Source organism: Carlito syrichta, unplaced genomic scaffold (genome assembly GCF_000164805.1).
Source record: "Carlito syrichta isolate Samal-C Ts95f unplaced genomic scaffold, Tarsius_syrichta-2.0.1 Scaffold311833, whole genome shotgun sequence".
NCBI classification, from domain to species: Eukaryota; Metazoa; Chordata; class Mammalia; order Primates; family Tarsiidae; genus Carlito; species Carlito syrichta.
The window spans coordinates 141,937-162,059 of record NW_007255929.1 but is presented as its reverse complement, the minus strand read 5'-3'; the positions used below and the strand labels follow the sequence as shown (position 1 = coordinate 162,059).

Below are 20,123 nucleotides of genomic sequence, written 5' to 3'. Positions count from 1 at the left end.
AATTACTAGATGAGTGATTTTTTTCCCCCCACAAATGCAGTTTTAAAAAATCAACTAAAGAACAGTTATGATTTGGAAGCATTTTTCTCTTCAGAATACTTGAAATTTTGTCAAGATACGTTAAAACATTCTCCTTTTATATTGAAAATCAGCATAAGTATTAGAAGAAAAAAATATACCATTAGTGTAAAAGTATCAACGAAGCGGATTTTATTTTATAATGGTAAGAGTGATCTTCTATTGTTTGGAAAACAATTTATGAACATAATGTTCTATGTTTATTTTAAGGAATCCTAAAGCGTAGATCCTCATTGAACTAAAATATCCAAAAAAAAATTTACCCAGAGTGGTTTGTAGTTCCTCTTGACTAGGACTTGGGGAAATCATAGGCATAAAAGGGATGCCTCGTGTCTCTAAAAGAGCTGCAAAAACAAACAGAAACCAAAAAAACCAAAGTTGTAAAATTTTAGATCCAAAGTCAGCATCAGACCAGATTGGTATAAAATGAGATTCTGTCATTTGAAATAGAAAAAGGAAAGAAGAAAGTTAAGTGTGCACAGAAGTTTCAGGAAAATGATCATGGGATACTAGAATAATGGTTCTCAACTGTTTTTCCACCATAACATACAGTAAATGACATTCTTTGCTTGACCCGATTCATGAGAATGCCTGGTTAAGATGGGGTATGAGTTAGACACAGCACTGGGCTATTAGCTGTAGCTTGGTCCTTTTCTTCCCGACCCAAGAGATCATATGGGATTACAACATGAGTGAGGATACCATCACTACTGGGATAATCTTCTTGAATTGATTCAGTTTGATTTCACAAATAAATCATTGGCTATTTTCAGTATTTTGACCAATATTGATAATAATTACTTGTAGCACCCTTGAAACATGCTAGTATGTTAATATTATAGCTGAGAACCACTAAACCAGCAGAAATTGTTAACTAAATGGACACCAGTAAGGTGGAGTCATTTTGAACATGGGAATAGATGAGGTAGAAGAGGATGAACTCAGTATTGAGCTGCCTTAAGTTGGTCTTCAGGGGAAAGTCTTTACAACTGTAAAATCATTGCTTTTTCTGTTTTTGAAGGAGTAATAATACTGAGCATAATATGATAAGATGAATTGAGAAGAGATGATGTTTCAGTACAACTGCTTGAGAAAGACCTGAGACCTTGATGGTAGCAAAGAAAACAATCAGAGTTGGTCAATATGGGAAAACCATTACCTATTGTTGTCTTTGGTGGCTCAATTCTATAGGTAACTGGTTGCAGAACTATGCCAAAAGCAAGCCAGAGAAACACTTATGAGCATTACTGCCTGGTGGAGTCAAAATAGTTTCTGTATTTTCTAGACCCATTGATTTAATCATTTAAATATTTTCTTTTTTAAAAAAATTAAAAAAAAATATTTTCTAAGAACTGTAATAAATATGAGAAAATTCTACATACTAGATTGACACTCAGGGAACTTACTTTAGACAAAACTTTAAAGTCCTTATTCATTGTCATTTTGAGGAAATTTTTGAGTAGGTACCAACATTTTTTACTTAAAAGTACACCCATGGTTGTAATGTAGCTATAGTTATATTTTAAAAGGATGTAAAAGAGTTAGTGTAGTTAGTAATTATGTTTTATAGTTTTATCATGCTCTCCTAGTCAATGAAAACACTTCCAGGGAAAATAAACGAATTATATACTATTCCTTTGTTTAATCAGGGAAAAACTTTTTTAACAAGATAATTATAATTCCCCAAAATAAATTTACATGATACATATATTTTTTTCTCTGAATGTCTCCCATATAAAAATAATTAAAAATATATTACCTCAAAAATAAATTTTAAAAAAATGTTTTCTAATTGGGAAAATAAAATAATTCATTTACCAGGTTCACTCTGAGAGACCTCGGGATCTGGTTTATGGGGAAGGAATACATCTTTTGGAGCTGAAAGAAAAAGATTATAAGACACTGTATACTCTAAATGTCTAAATGTAGAGTTAACCCACAGATATAAAATTCCAGAAAGCATGAATTAAACAAAACTATTTTCACAATGGTTAATGACCAAAGATGAGATAATGACCGTTCTTTTCAAAATGGAAAAATGTCACTATGCAAGGGAGATTCTGGTGGCAGTAAAACAGAAGCAAAGCCAGTCACAGTTTTTTGAAGTCTTCCTTGAGGAAAAAAAAGAGGAAATAGCTAACACAATTTAACATAAGAAGGTAAGTCTCTCTCAAGTGGTTTTCAAAATACAAAGTCAGTTTTTGCCTGATGTGGCTAGCTGCCATTTGATACTCATGCAAAAAGTCCATTAATAGTAACAGAAAAATACATTATCTTAAAGTACAAAAATGACTACAAATAGAGGGAAACAGGGAAAAAATCTTGAATATCTAAGAAAAGAACAAAATTTCATTCTAAATGGCACTAGCAGTTATTGTAGAGAGAAACTAAAGCACAAGAACCAACAAGTGATTAGAAGATACGCTATGTAACATTTATGAGAGAGCTTGTTACGTAACAAATGTTAGACAAATACTAGCTGTGCCATCTCTGTGTTCCTTAGTGATGTGGCTTCCAGTATATTAGCGTGCTTGACATATGAGAATACTAAATCAAAAGACAAAAATGGGAGCTAAACTCTAGGCCTATTCATATCTAGCCTGATATCTAGTATATATATTTTTACTGTCCGTATTCTATTTTAGCAAAATAAAACAGATTGAAGTAGATTGAAAACTTGCCACTTTATTTCTCACTGGAGAAAATATATGCCCATTGTTGGTACTAGGTTTCTGAGACAAAATCTCCTTCTAAGAGCAGCGTACAATACTTATTTGACTCAGTTCTCCCACAAGAAGGCCTCAGGCCTACTCTATCACCAAAAGGTATTCTTATACTAAAGAGTTCATAAATATCAGTGACTTTTTGGTAGGCAGTGTAATTTTCTTGCATCTTGAATGATGCTGGAAAAAAATTAGGATTCAGGTTAGAACACTTAGAAGAAACGTGAAGAAAACTTTCATTTCATGAGGTGGCCAAGCACCACTTTACCATTAGTGTAGAAATGTAAATTAGTGTCATTCGTATAAAACAGACTTCTCTTTTTATTGTTTTTGGGGATCATATTTAGTTTGCTTGTCATATCGGTTCTTAGTCTAGGTCACTGAATACCAGCTAAATTACAGTTGGGAAAACCGGTACATTGAATGGAAATTTAACTAGAACTTCTATGAGCTAAAAGGTAACATCTAGAGAATTTGAAAATCTAAATGGCACTAACAGTTTTGTTTTGTTTTGTTTTTTAAGAAAAAAGGAAATATCCAAGAGATTTTTTTTTTAAAGAATAAAGGAAATATCAAAGAGATTAGTGGTTGACAAAGTTAGAGAAAGCCACCACAGTAGTGAACATTTCACCTTTGCCATGTCATTTTTAGGGGGAGATTCAAATGGTAAAATATGAGAGATTTCCAGTTGTAAATCAAACTAAATGTTGATCTGGTGGTTGAAGGAGAAAGCACTTTGATTTGGCCCTGAGAAGGTCATGAACATTTCAAGCGGCCTGTAGTTTATAAATGTCTTAATTAGTGATAGTACTAGACTACATAAAATCTGGGATTAAGGCAAGGAGAAGCTAAGAAGAGGTATGCTATTAATAAACCCACCATCCTGTAAATACATTACTCCCTGCTACTCTAGTTGACTGAGGCATTTCAGCAGGGTAATGTGGACTCCAGCTGCTGCAATTGGCACTTTTCTTTTTAACCATGAAGTGATGATTTAATAAACTGCCTAGCAGACTTCCTAAAGCAGGTGAAATCAGTGGAAAGGAAAGAAACAGAAATATTCACAGAAAAGGAATATGAATCATTCTCCTACTTGGTCAACTACAGCAACAAGAAATGCACGTTGCTGTTTTTTCCTTTTCTTCCCCACGTGGCAATCCCCTGTTTATTAGATTTATAAGATTATGATCCCTAAGATCTGTATCTTTCCTGCAGGGGAAACTCAATGAAAATGATGACAATTGATTTAAGAAGGCAGTTTTGATTTCCTTACAGGAATATTTATCATTATTATACTTTAGACTCAATTATATTAACTAACTTATACCATTTATACTAAAGAATCAATCAATCATGTTGGTTTTTTTGAAGAAACTGTAACACTCCAAAGAAAAATTCAACCAACGTAAGACAGTTACGAGTGGGCAATGTCTAACACGGACAAATGTAAATAAGTGTGCATGAGTGTTTTGCTAGAGTTAGAAGACAATGAATGAATTGCTCTCTGATAAAGTTGGTAGACTAGGAAGTCTGCAGTAAGGCTTACTCTGGCAATAGGCTAGAGAGACCAATTCTCTCAGGAAAACCACACATATAAACTGCATTCTCTTTTCACGTCAAGATTCTGTACTCCTTTACTCTAACCATTAGGTACAGTGTGAGAGGAAGCTCAGTTCCCTGCCCTTTTAGAGACCATTTTCTGGCTTTTCCTGTGCTCTTGGCTACCTTATCTCCCATCTCCTCTGGGGCTTTTTGCTTTCCATATTTCATTTATGCTATATTTTTCTCCATTAGTTCACATACCCATTTCTCCATGGGTTCCTTCACCTCCATCTAACAGATTTCTAAGACTAGGTTTCTAAGACAAAATCTCATTCCAAGAGCAATATACAGTATTTATTTGACTCAATTTTCCCTCAAGACAGCCCTCCTCAGGGCTACTCTCTCATCAAAGATTTCATAAATATCAGTGCTCAAACAAATAGCTCAAATGCTCAACATCCTCAAAAAAAAAAAAAAAATCATTCCCCTGATATGGTTTCTCCTTCAATCCATCTCTCTCTTTTGCTGTTATCCCTTTAATTAAAACAACAATAAAGATAACAATAACAACAACTCTGTATCTGCCTCCACTTCTTGTTCTGTTTTGTCTTCTTCATGCATGAGGTCTGGATTCTACTTCACTCATCTCTAGCAATGATGCTTTTTCTATAGTTCTGAAGTCCAAAATGCTCTCTGAAAGCTGAGTTTTCCCCTTAACTTATTCAACAGTAAAATAGAACTAGAACTGATCTAAAGGCTGTTCATAGTTTTTATCTTGCTTTGTAAGATTATTCATGCTTCTCATCGCAAAATATTAACATTTGTAATCAGTGGTATATGCACTCTTAATTTTCTAAAATCTGAAAATTGCTGAATTCTGAAACATCCAGCACAAGGTTTTCAGATAATGGAATTGTGGGCCTGCACAGTCAAGCAGGCAGCCTCTTCTATCCCCTCTCCACCTCACTGTCATCACTGGCCACCCTTCCCTTCTCAGACCCTTTCCTGTCCCACCTCCCAACTCATTCTTCCCTGGGTCCCTTCTATCTTTCTTGACAGCAACATCTGGTGGCTCTTTGTCCTCTGGCCACTAGTTAAATGTAACTGTGCTGCCTACAATCTGATTTCTGATCTCTTATTTTGTCAGTCTGTACCTTCTCCTGGATGACGTCATCCAAGATCTAAGAACACTCTACGTAGACAAGTGACTCCCAATCTAGGTCACAAATCTTGACTCTTGTTTAGAAATCCAGAAAAAACACTTTTAACCACCAGTTAAGTAAGTCCCACCTGAAAGTTCTGCTGGCTCTGCAAAACTAGCATGTACAAATCCAACTCTATCCCCCTCCTCAGTGTTCCTTGTCTTAGTTAATGGCATTATCATCTATCATGTGCTAAGGATGACAGTGTCACCCTTCTCTCCATAACACACCCCGGTCATTCTCTGTCTAGGTCTTAGCAATCCCATCTCCAAAAGGCATTTCAGCATGATTCCCTTATTTCCCTTCCTTCCATTATTAGTTCAAATTCTTGTACCCCTCTAAACTACTGCAAAATCTAAGTGATTCCTTTCCACCAATCTTTTTGTCAGTTTACTCCATGTTTTTTTTTTTAAATCACAGCTATCTTTCTTTTTTTTTTTTTGAGTTGGAGTCTCACTCGGTCGCCCAGACTGGAGTGCAGTGGCCGCTCCCGGACACCGCAGGCTCGACTTTTTGGGCTCCGGCGATCCTTCTGCCTCAGCCTTCCGAGTAGCTGGAATTACAGGCATGCGCTACCACGCCCGGCTGATTTTTTATAGAGATGAGGTCTCGCTGCCCAGGTGGGTCTCGAACCCGCGGGCTCAGGCAATCCACTCACCTCAGCCTCCCAAAGGCGCGGGATTACAGGCTGAGCCACCGAGCCCGGCTACAGCTATCTTTCTAAAATACAGATCTAATTATGTCTCTCCCGTGATTACAAAAAGGAAACACACACACAATTTTAATGTCTTCTAATTGCCTGTAGAAAAATTTCCAAAGTCCTCCTCAGCATGTTAAAAGCCTTCAACCATGTGAGTCTAATTGACTTTAAGTCTTCATTTCTCAATAATTTCACTCACATGGCCAGCAATTTAACCTCCCTGAACTCATACTGTTTCTCAGCTATGCTGAGCACTTTTATACCTCGGAATCTTTGCTTCCTTGTGAACCATCAATAGCTACATGCAAACATCTTTTAGAATCTATCCTAAAGCTCTTTTTCTTGGTGATGCCCCTCTCTAATTCATGCATTTAGAACTTAGTACATCCCTGCTATCTCCTTGCTTTTTGTTTAGGTCACTATCCCACTAATCACTGAGAGATTTGCCTTGTTTTATAGTTATTTATATGCTTTCATGTTTTCCCCACTGCACTATGTTTGGCAGTAGGGATCACATCTAATTCCTCTTTTTACTCCCACAGCACTAAAAAGCATATAAAGTCTTTGCTGAATTGAATATGGCTTAGAGCTTTTGTTTTTTTTTTTTTTTTAGAGCAAATCTGGAAAACATGAACACTTCCTAAGAACCAGCATTGCGTTTCGCTGAGCATCACTGTCCAGACTCTAATGGGCCTCCTCTCAAAGTCTCTCATTCTCTTCCAGGGAGTTGTGAAACATATGAAAAATCTTCCTTTTTCTGCCGTGATTATATTGAGCATGTTTTACTTAACATCTAGAGAAACAACGTATTAGGTGCACCAATGACATACAGAAGCTTCGAGGAAAAGAGGAGGGTGCTGAGTCGCTAACATTTGAGGGAAAAGCATATTTAATTCATTTAATTATTTAACATGCATCAGTTACCTGACCAAACGGCTGATAACTCCTGATTTGAATTCTCATATGTGAAAAGACATTTTACCTCTTGAAAAATTGATAAAAGAACCATTTATTAAAAACAACAACAATATAACTATATCATATATCTTCGGGGGAAAAGAAGATTTAGGAAAAAATGGCAAGAAATCTAGAAGCTGAGGATAATGATCATGAAGCTTGTAGCATGGTAATGATGACAGCGTGATCTTAGGGAGGTAACTCTCTACCCTGCTCACCCCAGCTCCTATTTTGCTAAAAATAAAAGTGGGAAGAATTATTAACTATTTTTATTCTTGGCTTGCTCAGTTCTAAGTTTTGTCTTCCAAAACTCCACTGGAGAAAAGCCCATTATTAGGTGAATGTCCATGCTCAGTCTTCTCCTTGATATAAATCAGGCAGTATTTTTAAATTTTATTTTTATTTTTTTATTTTATTTTAAAGATGTGGGGTATAATTCAGGGTTAGGTATACAAATGTTCATTATGCAGGTACCCTTGTTGATGAGGTGTGTTATCTGGCAATATTTTAAAGTACCTAACTGAAGTCAGTGGTTGCTTTCATGAACTTTAACTCAATTGTCATTTTAAACAAGAGGGATCAACTTTTAAGACCTATTTAGAATTAAACACTCATTCTTAATTAGTTCCCCAAGAAAGTGAAAACCCCAAACCAAGCCTATTTAACTGGAAACATGGAAGTAACTACAAACATGCTGATGAGTGTGACTACAAATAAGAATTTACCAAAGGGAGTAGAGACAGAACAGAACATTCCCGAGGATTTGGACAGCTTGTTAACATCTAGATCTTCTTCCTGGTTCATTTCCGATGACTGAAGTCTATCCAAATGCCTGAGGGCAGGAAGCATGACCACAAAACCAGTAGGGCTCTTGGTGTAGAAACGCACCCACAAGGAAGGCAGAGCTCTGTGGAGCCAGGCAGCCTGGTTTGAACTCCAAGTTAAATGGCACCTGTTTGCTATCAGGGGAGTCCTTTGCTCTGAATTCTAAATCATTATTCCAAGGCAGATGTGGAGAAAAGACAGTTCTGTTTTGGTCTGGACATTGTGTGTAGGTTCAGTTTGTCAAGATTCCTCATAAAGTGTAGTAGTTAATACAACTGAGTGGCTGGAAGGTTTTCTCTAAAGGCCTCACTAGCTGAGGCTGGTGTTCGCTTAGAAGTCTATGCAATGGAAGAGCTGTACAGTGAATTCCAGAGTGATTTCCTATTTGACACTGGTCTGGAAATCCAAGTTCCTTACTTCTGATTTCTCTCAGGATAAATTTTGCAATAAACATCATGATAAAACGTAACTATGTCCTGATTTTAGCACTGCATTTTACATTTTTCGACATTTGCAGAAGAGTCTGTTTGTCTAAGATAGTAACATATATTAAATATACATGCAAGTTATACTCTGTTTTCTGAGGAGTAACCTATAGGATCTGCTGCACAAGATCTTGGGTTATTAGGATGCAAACTTCAGCCTAGACACAATCCAAAAACTGTTTGCACATAATAGAATCTAGTATTGGAACCCTTGTGGGGAAACTGAATTGCAGTTAACACAGTTGCCTTAGAATCATTCCTGTGGGCATCACACTCCCGGAGCAAAGGGAAATCCTGATCACAGTGGCAGGGCCAACACCAAGCTTAGAGACAAAATCTAACTCTGAACACAAAGAGCTGGAGAGTTGTTAGAAGAGGCCCCAGGGAAAGTGTATGTGTTTTTTCAGGGCTCAAGTTCAGGGGTCAGAATTTCTGTGAAATACAGGGTGCTGGTGGATTTATGACAAATATTAAATATTTAAAAAGAAATTAAAAAGCTTAACTATTAGGTATATTGGTGTAACAAAATTATACCAATAATATTACTTTCTATCATGAAAAGAAAATGTAAAGTCACTCAAATCTACTGTTTGCCCTCACAATTGAAAATAAATTGCTCATTTACAAGTGGGAAGGTCAACATTTTTCTAACTTTATGTTTATCATATTGGCTGTTATATTTAATGGTACACATTTTAATTCTAGACTTTGGGGCAAAGGAGACTTTCTCAGCTATCAGGACCACCACCACAAACCCGATTACATCTCAGCAGCAATAATAGCCTTCGCTTTACATAATTTGGAAAACACTACAGCAAGTGAATTCAGACTTGCTTTAGAAATGCTATCATTTTAAACTACAGTTTAGAAATCCTTTGGTTCTGGAAATATTCTATATACTTTTAGGAGCATCTAGAAAAATTATAATAATTGTACCCTTAAAAGGAAAGAGAAAAAAACGTACACTATTTCTCAGATGGTCTAGCTAAAAATGAGTTTAGATTTTTAGAGAAAACTGTTCAACTAACAGTGTCTTCTTAAGACTACTTGAAGACTTCATGTAAAGAGCAGTAGTGGTAAGATCCATGAAATGTCTGGGTTCTTAAAGTCCCCAACCTGGATACTTCTGCAAATATGAGATTAATAAGTGAACAAAAGGCCTTCTTAGATGACTGGCAAAAATAGATTTGTAAATTTTAAAAAAAACAACAACCTTTCTTTCTGTGAAACAAATTTCTTAATCCAAGCAATTGCTCTGTGAACTTGTAAGATAGGATGTGACAGGAAAACACTCAATGCTGGACATAGTAAAATTTACCAACCCAAGTAAATGACTAAACATCATTGCCTCTATTTGCAAAACATCATTTTATCATTTTTGCAGGGGAAAAAAACACACAAACTACTTATCTTCTTGTTTGGTGAAACTTTTGAGCAGAGCATCGTTAGAACTGCCAGGTTTATCTTGTAAGTCGGAGAATAAGATAACTTTAGTTTTAGGAAAGACATTCTACTCTTGGGATAATTACCTGTCTTTTGAGTGTAATAATAGCTTTCCTACGTGGACAACTGGACACTCTTATGAAACCTCTAAAATAATCATATCATAGATGATACAACATGGTATTTGAACATAAGAGATATATTGACTTCACATCCATCAACATGTATTTCATTGCAGTGGATGTGACAGTAGAATGCATTTGGCTCAAACATGAAATAAAGCATTTACCAGGTGTGGTATATGACACTTCTGGACTTGGTGACGTTTTTGGTTTTGAAGTAACACGCTGGGGCCCCTTAGGAACTGAAAGAGAGAACTCAGATGATGAGTTATTCAGTTTCTGTGTCTCTCAGTCATGCTTAACACAAAAGGCATGACAAGGTGTAGCCTGAACACTGATAAAGCATTACTTCCACAGGAGTTGGAACACTAAACCTTGAACTCTAGAAATAGATAAGTTAGAACTCTAGATATTTTAGAACAATGAAGTCTGAGAAACAGCAGAATTTAACAAAACATCAGGGTAAGATGAAGCCTTTTTGGATATCTTCATTTCAGTGGGGACAGCTGTTAAATGAATGGAGTGCTTTTTTTTTCTGGCTATGTCTGTTTGGCTTCTCCTTAAACCCACTCTAATGTCTTTCTTAAAGGCAAATTAGGTAAAGACAGTAAAGTCAGGGTAGAGTAGTCCTATGAAGCACAGATAATATTAAAGTCAGCTCGGGCAACAGCAGAGAGGTTAAGTACACAACACCGTGGAATGGGTCAGTTCACACCTTACTCCTCTTGCATTTCTCAGGTCCCAAAGAAACTTTCTTTTTCTTTTTTGAGTTGGAGTCTCACTCTGTCGCCCAGACTGGAGTGCAGTGGCCGCTCCCGGCCACCGCAGCCTCGACCCGCTGGGCTCCGGCGATCCTTCCGCCTCAGCCTTCCGAGTAGCCGGAATTACAGGCCCACGCTACCACGCCCGGCTGATTTTTTTGATTTATTGTAGAGATGAGGTCTCGCTGCCCAGGCGGGTCTCGAACCCGCGGGCTCAGGCAATCCACTCACCTCAGCCTCCCAAAGGCGTGGGATTACAGGCTGAGCTACCGAGCCCAGCTCCAAAGAAATTTTCAAATGAACTTGTTCACAAACTAAAATTGGCTTTCCACAACTGCTCCGTTGGACTAACACAGTGTTTATGTGACAGACATTAGGGGGAAAAGTCTAACTTATTTATAGATTATGCTACAAATTTCAAAAATTTTATAAGGTTTATGCCCTTTGACTGTCACCGTAATGCTGGGAGGAAGGAATTATTAGCTACACTTTATAGGTGAAGAAACAGAGCGTTGAGCGGTTGATGTTCTAAGATTATCAAGTACCAGAGTCAAGACTTGAAGCAAATGCTGAGGATAAGATATTATCAACAGGTCCAGACACTTGGGATCTCTGCATCCAATACTGTAGGTCATGTTTTAACATGCTTCTCATTTCTTAGATGATAATAATAAATCTTCCCTAACTCAAAATATGGTTATAAGAATCAAATGTTAAAGTGATATGAAAATTATTTTACTATAAAGGTTTTTTTTTTTCCACTTCTCAAGGATCTTTACAAATTTGGCATTTGAAGCATCTGAGTATATTCTGATTTTCAAATTGCGTGCCCATACAAAAACTGGGAATGCCCATAATTTTGGTGATTGTAAGATCTCTAGTTATAAAGTTAACAATGGAATCTTTGACTATTACCTGAGGACACAGGGATCTAAAAATCAAAACTTCATTAACTTATAAAATATTCTTGATGATTTGTTTTAAATTTTGGATCCCATTTTGCCCTCAAATGCCAAATACAGATTTAAATGCTGCCAATTTGTAAACATACTTTCAGTGAAACTAACAAGAAAGGTTACATGTCCAAATACAGAATCTTATTCTAAAAAAGTGGTGGATGAACAAAATTTGTTATATTTTAAAAGGTTGTACTATTGTTGATCATTCTCTTATGATAGCCCAACAATTGCTCTGGATCGGGATTCAATAATTTGCATTGGTATTGTGCATATAAACAGAACATTCTCCTGCCCAAATGGACTTTTGAAATTTACAAGAACCAGTCAAGGGTAAGGGAGGAAGTATTAGGATTTGACTATCTTTAAAACATTTTGTGATACATATATGTACACACACATCCTTGAGAGACTATAAAAATCTATTTTTATTTTTTTGAGCTTTTTAAAAATTTTATATTTTAATTTTTAAAATTTTTTAAATTAAAAGATAAAATATAAAAATCTATATTTTTGAGACCTATTAAGGAAGATTCATATTCTTATTATGGGATGGGAAGATCCTAATCCTTTAAGAAAGAATAATTAGAATGTATTTTGTTTTTCACGATCCCTTTTCCAACTCACTCCATTACATGAAGAAGCACAGCCACAGCCAGAAGTATCGGGGCTACAGCTACTTTCCACAAGAGATGCAGGTGAACTGCAAGTTACCCAACTGGTACAGAGCAGTAGGCTATCCCATTACAGTCTGGTAGCCACTCCAGGGTTCAGAGTTAGAGAGTGGAATGCCTTGAGCATATGAATATATCTATTCTGCAGATGCACATCTAGTCTTAGAAAGGTTGGCTAAAGGTCTAACTCAAAATTAGACACATTTGAAACTTAGAATACAGGATAATGAGAAACTAGAGCAAACTTCTGATTTATCATACTGCATTTTAGTAAGTACAAAGTACAGCTCAAAAAGATAAAATTACAAATAAATTTTTCCTATTGCCTCATAGCTCTTTAATTTTTTTTTTTTTTTAACTAAACAGGAATTTATGAGCTGGATGTCTTTACTTCTAGGTATTTCTTATTTTCCATCCTTTCTCTTATATTTCAACATTCATTAAGTTTTTATGCTTTCTTTTCTATTTCTCCTACCTTTTATGCTTCTATGTTTTATTTTTATTTTTTGAGTTGGAGTCTCACATTGTTGCCCAGATTTGAGTACAGTGGCACAATCATGGTCACCACAGCCTTCACTGACTGGGTACAGCTGATCCTTCCACCTCAGCCTTCCAAGTAGCTGGAACTAAAGGCACGCATAACCACACCTGGCTAATTTTTTGATGTATTATAAAGATGAAGTCTTGCCAAGTTGCCCAGGTTTGTCTCAAACCCCTGGGTTTAAGCAATCCTCTCACCTCGACCTTCCAAAGTGTTGGGATTATAGGCTTGAGCCACCACACCCAGCCTGTTTTGTATTCAGACAAAAAGTTGAGAGCTTCTTCTCTTACAATTTTATTTGTTGCTTTTTAAAGTTAGTTTTAGTTTCCTATTAGCAAATATACTTGGCTTTTATTTAATAACCTAATTTATTTTTTGAAGTTTGTTATATTTTATCCCTATTTTATTCATTATTATTCACTAATCATTGCTATTACTGCAGTATTTCTCATATATTAACCTTACAAATGTATTTATTGTTATCAGTTAAAATTTCTTATTCTTTAGGGGAAGGTTGCATTGGTATTTTTCCATATTTACGTATCAGAATATATTGCTTTCATAACTAAGTTTTAGTAATTAATTAAAACAGATTAAAAAAATATGCTAACATAAGGCAGATTTGAAATCATTAGTAAGATAAAAAAATAAAATAGTCCTTTAAGAAGTTTTCCTTAAAGAAAAAAATTAGTGATAAGGTAAAATTACTCTCAATCGATAGTAGAGATCATACCTAAAACTATAGTATGTCTTTCAGAGAGATTCTGAGATACAGTTAAAGTATCTGTGGTGAGAAGCCAGAATCACTACCCAGAGCAAGTTTTGATGGTGCTAAACATTTTCCTTTCCCTTGACCATTAGTAATAGAGAAGTTTCCCTTCCTGGTATTCTGGGTGGATGTACCTCAGATATTTTTTATAAGATATTTTGAAATTTGAAAATTTCAAGTTAGATGTTTGGTAAGAAGAAGCACATTTACAGAATGTGGAAGGCACAGGAGTACAGTCTCAGGTTGGGAAAGGAAACAAGTATAGGCGGTCAGCTACTCTTTCTAAGAAATGCCATTCCTGTCCACCCCTTTGTCAATAACATAATGTTAGGGAAGCTCTGTGGAACAAACTCTTCCAATGATGTGCTTTTTGATAAAGTGTAAAAATAAATTTAAATATGTATTAGGTTACAGAGGAAGACTTGTTTTACAAGTGTTAAAAACTCCATCTGCTATTATTTATTGTTCAACAGAATAACTAACCCTATTAACCTCAAGCTTTTCAAGATAAAGCATGTATTATTTACCTGGTTGTATTTGTGGGATTCTTGGGCGTGGTGATGTTTTTGGCTTGGAAGGAGCACGCGGTGTCTGCTTGGGAGCTAAAAGAAAGGATATAGTTTCGGAGACCTTGAGTCCTTCAAGAATGACACTACCTAGGCCTCTAGGGAGGTCAGAGGTGTTTGCTGGGTGACTGAGGACCTAAATACACAGCAATTAGCACAATTAAAGCTCTTGAATATTCACCAAACACAAGAAGATAATTTTTTTAATGTGTTAGGAAATAAAACACAAAGGCACATTAACTGACCCGAGATATGCAGCTGGCAAAATGAAACTATTGAAATCTCAGAAATATCAACTTCAAATACCTTTTAAATGGGTTGAAAGTAAGTTTCATAGTAACAAGAATTCATCCATATTACAAGTTTATATCATTTTATCAGAATATATAGGTGTACTATTTTAAATGCAAACACACTGTTTTCTAAAGAAAAAAAAGTTACTATATATTATATTCCAAATACAGAAAGTATGTTGATAGCAAGTGCTAATGGAAAAAATCTTACTAAGCAAAACACAATTTTTTGGCTATATTGGGGAAGATAAATTGAACACTAATGATACTTTCTATGGAGAATTATTTATTTCCTTGGCAATTCCCAAAGAAGTTCTAGGACATTCAGTGTAAAAAACCAACTGTTTCTTCCCCCTGAAATTAAAAGTACTTCCTCCTGAAGGAAAGAAAGTATCAAAAGCAAGGTTGCAGCTTGTAGAAACACCTCGTTTGGGGGAACCAAAGTGTGTTTGGGATAAAGAAAGATAAGAAAAAACAAAATGGTATGAACGCCATGCGGTTTCAGGCACCTTAAGAAAAACTTGCAAAAATAAGAGTTATTAGACACCAGACATTTCTGAAGGAGTCTGCAGAAGCTTCTCCCTGATACTAAATAAAAATATACAAGGTATTCCATGGTTTCAGAGGAATCTTCTTGTCTGTAAAGAGATGAACACCAAGATAATGTTGGCAATTACTTACTGGTTAAGGAGCCTGGAGGCTGGGGTTTTAGAACTTTCTTTGCTAATTATTGGGTTTTCTGTCTCAGGTTCTTCATCAAACGTTACATGATGTTTTGTTGTTTGTTTTCTTGTTTTTATTTATTTATTTTTGAGTTGCCCAGTCTGGAGTGCATTGACATAATCACAGTTCACCACAGCCTCGAACTCCTGGGTTCAGGCAATCCTTCTACCTCAGCCTCTGTTGTAGTTGGGAGTACAGGTGTGCATCATCACACCCAGCTAATTTTCTGACTTTTTTGTGTGTAAAGATGAGGTCAAACTATGTTGCCCAAACTGGCATGGAACTCCTGGGTTTAAGCAGTCTACCTGCCTTGGTCTCCCAAAGTGCTGGGATTAGGCATGAGCCACCATGCCCAGCAGAAAAGTTACATGATTTTTAAGAACCCTTCCAGTTTTAAAATCCTATGATTCTAGAGTTTCTTAGTCTTGTGATTTTCTGGTTCTCAACTTCCTTGCATGCTGGGGTTCCAATTGATATGCTATTGGCTCCCTTCCCCAGGGCATAAGAAAGACTATCTGAGATAAAGGCATATCGTAAAGCAGTTTCATGGAAAATGATACCAAATGAGCTAAGAATCACTAATAGCAGTGTTTGCAGTTTGATATTTCAACAATATTAATTATTATCGCTATTAAAAACAAAACTTTGGAAAAAGATATAACTGATACAGATACCATTCATGTAGTCAATGTAGAATTTTGGTAAAAATTAAATGGTAGAGTTTATAGGCAATGCTTAGCATGACATATCAGACGACAATGAGCAAAATTAATATCCTTGGAAATAGAGCCAATAAAATAGTTTAATTATAATCAAAACAGAAGTCTGGACTTATTTATGATAAAATTCTATTCCACAGAAACCTATAGCTATTGAGAAGATTTTTCCTTGTTAAGAAGAGTCGCATTTAGTTATCCATGTTGATGACTTGTTTGCATTCATTTCAAAGGTCACCACCACAAAAACCTTTATGACTAGCTGAAGTAATTGGTTTGATTTTAGTTTCTAATTGTAAATGGTGAAACGGCCAAACCATTATAGGAAGAAGTAGAAAGAAGGCACCTGGATAATTACAAAGTGGCTGGCCAGTTATACCCCCTTTTATGTGAATTTCACAGTTAAACCTGTTTCTGGAGGTTTCTTTTAACCTCAGATACGAATTAGATATCTTATAACACTTTTTCCACGATCACAGAACTTGTAAAACTAGTCAAGATGATAAAGTAATTGAAGGAATTAAAATAGGATCTCTCACCCTCTTTCTCTCCCCCTCTTTCTAGAGGTCACAATCATGTCACCACAGCCACGACCTCCTGGGCTCAGGTGATCCTTCTACCTCAGCCTCCAAAGTAGCTGGGTCTACAGGTGTGCGCCAACACACCTGGCTAATTTTTTTATTTATTATTATTTTTTTTTTTGTAGAAACAAGGCTCACTATGGTGTCTAGGCTGTGTTGAACTCCTGCGCTCAAGCAATATTTCTGCCTTGGCCTCCCAAAGTGCTGGGATTATCGGCTTGAGTCATTGCATGAGAGAAAGGGAGAGGAGGAGAGGGTGAGGGGGAGAGAGGAAGGGGAAGGGGGAGAGGGGGGCATGAGGAAGAGAGAGGAGAGAGAAATGTTGTTCCCCAGAAATATTCCTATTTCCCGAATTAAACACTTGCAGAGTAGCTGTGGGGTGTTTTTCAACCGCATCTTGAAGAATATTCACAATATTGCCATCTGAGGGGTTATTGACGATAGCGGGACATCAGACAGGGTCACTCATCAAAGACCGCGAGCAGAGATGAAGTCAGGGCCTCTGATGTCGGCAGTGACCATATTGTCATTCTGCAACACTCACCTCACACATGAAACACAAAGTAATGTATTTACCGGGTTCAGTCTGAGGCTCATCTGGGCTGGGTAGGATTATAGTTTGAGAAGGCAGAGGTGATGTTTCTATGGTAATTGAAGGAAAGTACGCAAGGTTACTATAGTGCTTGGCATACCTTGAGTATAGACAACAGACAGGATGGCAACAAATAGATTTTAAAAAATAAAGAAAATTGTAAGCCTGCAACAGAACAGCGTTCCTACTTCATAATGCCTTTGATTTAAAAAAAAAAATACTTAGAGATGCCAGTGACAAAGTAATTTTGAAATCCTCACTCCACATTAGAACCCTAACTCTTCAACAATGCCAGAAAGACATCCAGTAAGAATCATGAGGGGAAAAGTAATCTAAATGACAGTATAGCATGAATAAATTAAGAAGCACTGAATTTCACTTAAATAAAGAAGGGAAAAATCAAATGAGTAAATAAGTGTGATGGAATGAGCGTTAATGGAAAGTATATTCTAGGTCAGAAAGGATAAACGGACCATCATACAAAAAGTATTACCTGAAACAGTCAACACAACATCAAGCTGGCAAAATGTTCAATGTTGGAAAAAAAAAGATGCTTTAGATTTGCCAGTTTCACTCACTTAGGGAAAACAAGGGCTTGATACAGAACTGAATGGGAGAAGGGACATTTTTGGACAATAGTTATGAACAGGAGAGCCTAGAAAGAAAAGTAACAGCCATGGCCAAGAATGATGGTGCAGCATGATTCTCAATGAAAGAGACCCTGAGCTTTGCAGGTTATGGGGGATCAAGCACAGAGAGCACACAGGGTTGGGCTGAGGTTGCTATTACCTAGTGTGGTCTCAGGTGGTTCAGACACATGTGTAATAGATTCCATAACTGCATGGAAAAAAGAAGAGTGACTTAAGAACTATAAGATGTTAAGCTACAACCCAGTATTTCTTGAATATCAACACATCTCATTCTCTTAAGAATTTGCATCATAATTTTACAGATAGGACAATGGATTTAGAGAGGAAAAAAGAATCAGGAGGAAATTCCTATTCTATAATACCAGTCCTAATATTTATGTTTTAACTGCCACTAACAGGCATATTGATGTTATCATGTCTCAAGCTTTAGATAGCAGTAGAAAAACAGGAATTTATTTCTGTATTCTGAGAGAGTGAATTATTGCTTTAATTTTAAGAATTCTAGAATGTTGGAAGCTATAGCTCTTCAAATCTGTTCCATTGTGGAGCAAGTACCATAGCTTGAACTTCCATGTTCCATTGACATAACAGATACTAATTAAAAATGTGTTGAAAAGTGAATCAAAGCATGAAAACCTTTACCACCTTCTGTCTTTGGCTCCTCTGGCCTGAGGGGTGCTTTGGCAGTGGGATAGACATAATCTGTTTCCGCTGGTGCTACAGGAGAAATAGGAAAAGACTGGTTAGCGGTATGTGGCCCCAAACACGCTGAAATGGACCCCTGTGTTGAATCTGGAAACAGAAGTTAGCTCTCATAAGCAGATACATTCTTGAAAATAATGAATGCTCAGGTAGATGATAAGATGACTACAATTTAGGAAGGCAGAAATGAAGGCAGGAAATGAAGGCAGTAAGCTGTGTGGGAAACACACATGACATACACACTCCACACACTCTAACTGGCAGGGTGTATAGCAATTTCTACCTGAAGCAAATTATATAATTTCATCTCCTAACATATTTTTGTATACGAATTCTAGTAAGAAAAAAGACATAAAGTGAGTCTTTGGAAAGCATGGGGGATGGATCCTTAAAATGGTATGAAAACGAAAAATAGGATGTGCACCCATGTACATATTTACATTTGTAAGAGTGATTAGGGTATTTAAAATAAATTTTTTTATTCAAGGTGAGAGGAAAATAAATAAGGAAATTGTGAAATTTGCATAGCAATACAGCAGACACTAGCACAATGTGTATGACTCTCAAAACTCACTGGATGAGCGCAGCTAAGATGTGAGGAGCAGGTGGCTAAGAAATGTCACAAAGCATGAATAAATCCAAAGATGACTTTGCAATGAGATGGAAAAGCACAAGGTGCTTGACTTCCCATTGGGGAACATTTTTACCTATAGTCTCCTTTGATGTCTCAGTGCTAAATGTAACCGATTCCAGAACATCAGAAACTAGCAAAAAACACAAAATGGTACAGTTGATCAAGGATAGATTGTTGTGAACAATGAATGAATTAAAACAAAGATTTAGAAAAATGCCATACACCTAGTAAGTGCTCAATGTTAAATACTACGATAACAACATCAACATTATTAGCACTAAAAGAAGCTCTAATAACTGAATTGAATTCACAATATTATAACTATTGTAAGTTACCATTAATAACCATATTTTGTGCATTCAACATGACTACCAAAATACCATTTGTCTAATTAAAAGACACCCAAAAGAGATGAAAAGAAATTACAATCCTATGCTAGAAAAAAGTAGGATCCAATGTTTCAAAATAATTGTCAGGAAGTAGAAACAGTATCGCTTACCCTGATTATAAAAATTTGTTTCCAATTTTGAAGGCCAGTATGTTTTGAAGGACTAGCATTGTGTAAGGGGAAGTTTTATAATCTTTACTGAAGTGAGAACTTTCTCCTTCCTCAACGGTCACAATTAAAGTAGCATTCTTTTAGCACAAAATGAGTTTACTATGAAAGAGAACCACAAATTTGTAACTGCTGATGAACAGGACAAAGAAGAAAATCAGTTCTTCTAAGTGATTTTGTTGACCACTTAATCAGATATGATTATGCTCTAAAATGATACAGAGCAAACTCAAAGAGATGAAGTACTTTTATACAAAAAGCAATATTGATATAATGTTTTACTAATTTTTTTTTTTTTTTTTGAGTTGGAGTCTCACTCTGTCGCCCAGACT

At 36.2% G+C, this 20,123-nt stretch overlaps 1 protein-coding gene across 1 annotated transcript in view; it reads right to left on the bottom strand.

The window, feature by feature from the left end:
* ABI3BP (ABI family member 3 binding protein) overlaps positions 1-20,123 on the bottom strand; it is a 192,664-nt gene that overhangs the window by 55,288 nt on the left and 117,253 nt on the right. The window contains exons 42-50 of the mRNA XM_021718108.1: positions 19,309-19,365; positions 18,536-18,616; positions 18,039-18,086; positions 17,234-17,299; positions 14,306-14,380; positions 10,245-10,319; positions 1,897-1,956; positions 1,238-1,285; positions 342-422 (exon numbers count right to left, since the gene is read on the bottom strand). Coding sequence (XP_021573783.1) covers positions 342-422; positions 1,238-1,285; positions 1,897-1,956; positions 10,245-10,319; positions 14,306-14,380; positions 17,234-17,299; positions 18,039-18,086; positions 18,536-18,616; positions 19,309-19,365 — 591 coding nt within the window. The remainder of the gene's footprint in view (positions 1-341; positions 423-1,237; positions 1,286-1,896; positions 1,957-10,244; positions 10,320-14,305; positions 14,381-17,233; positions 17,300-18,038; positions 18,087-18,535; positions 18,617-19,308; positions 19,366-20,123) is intronic.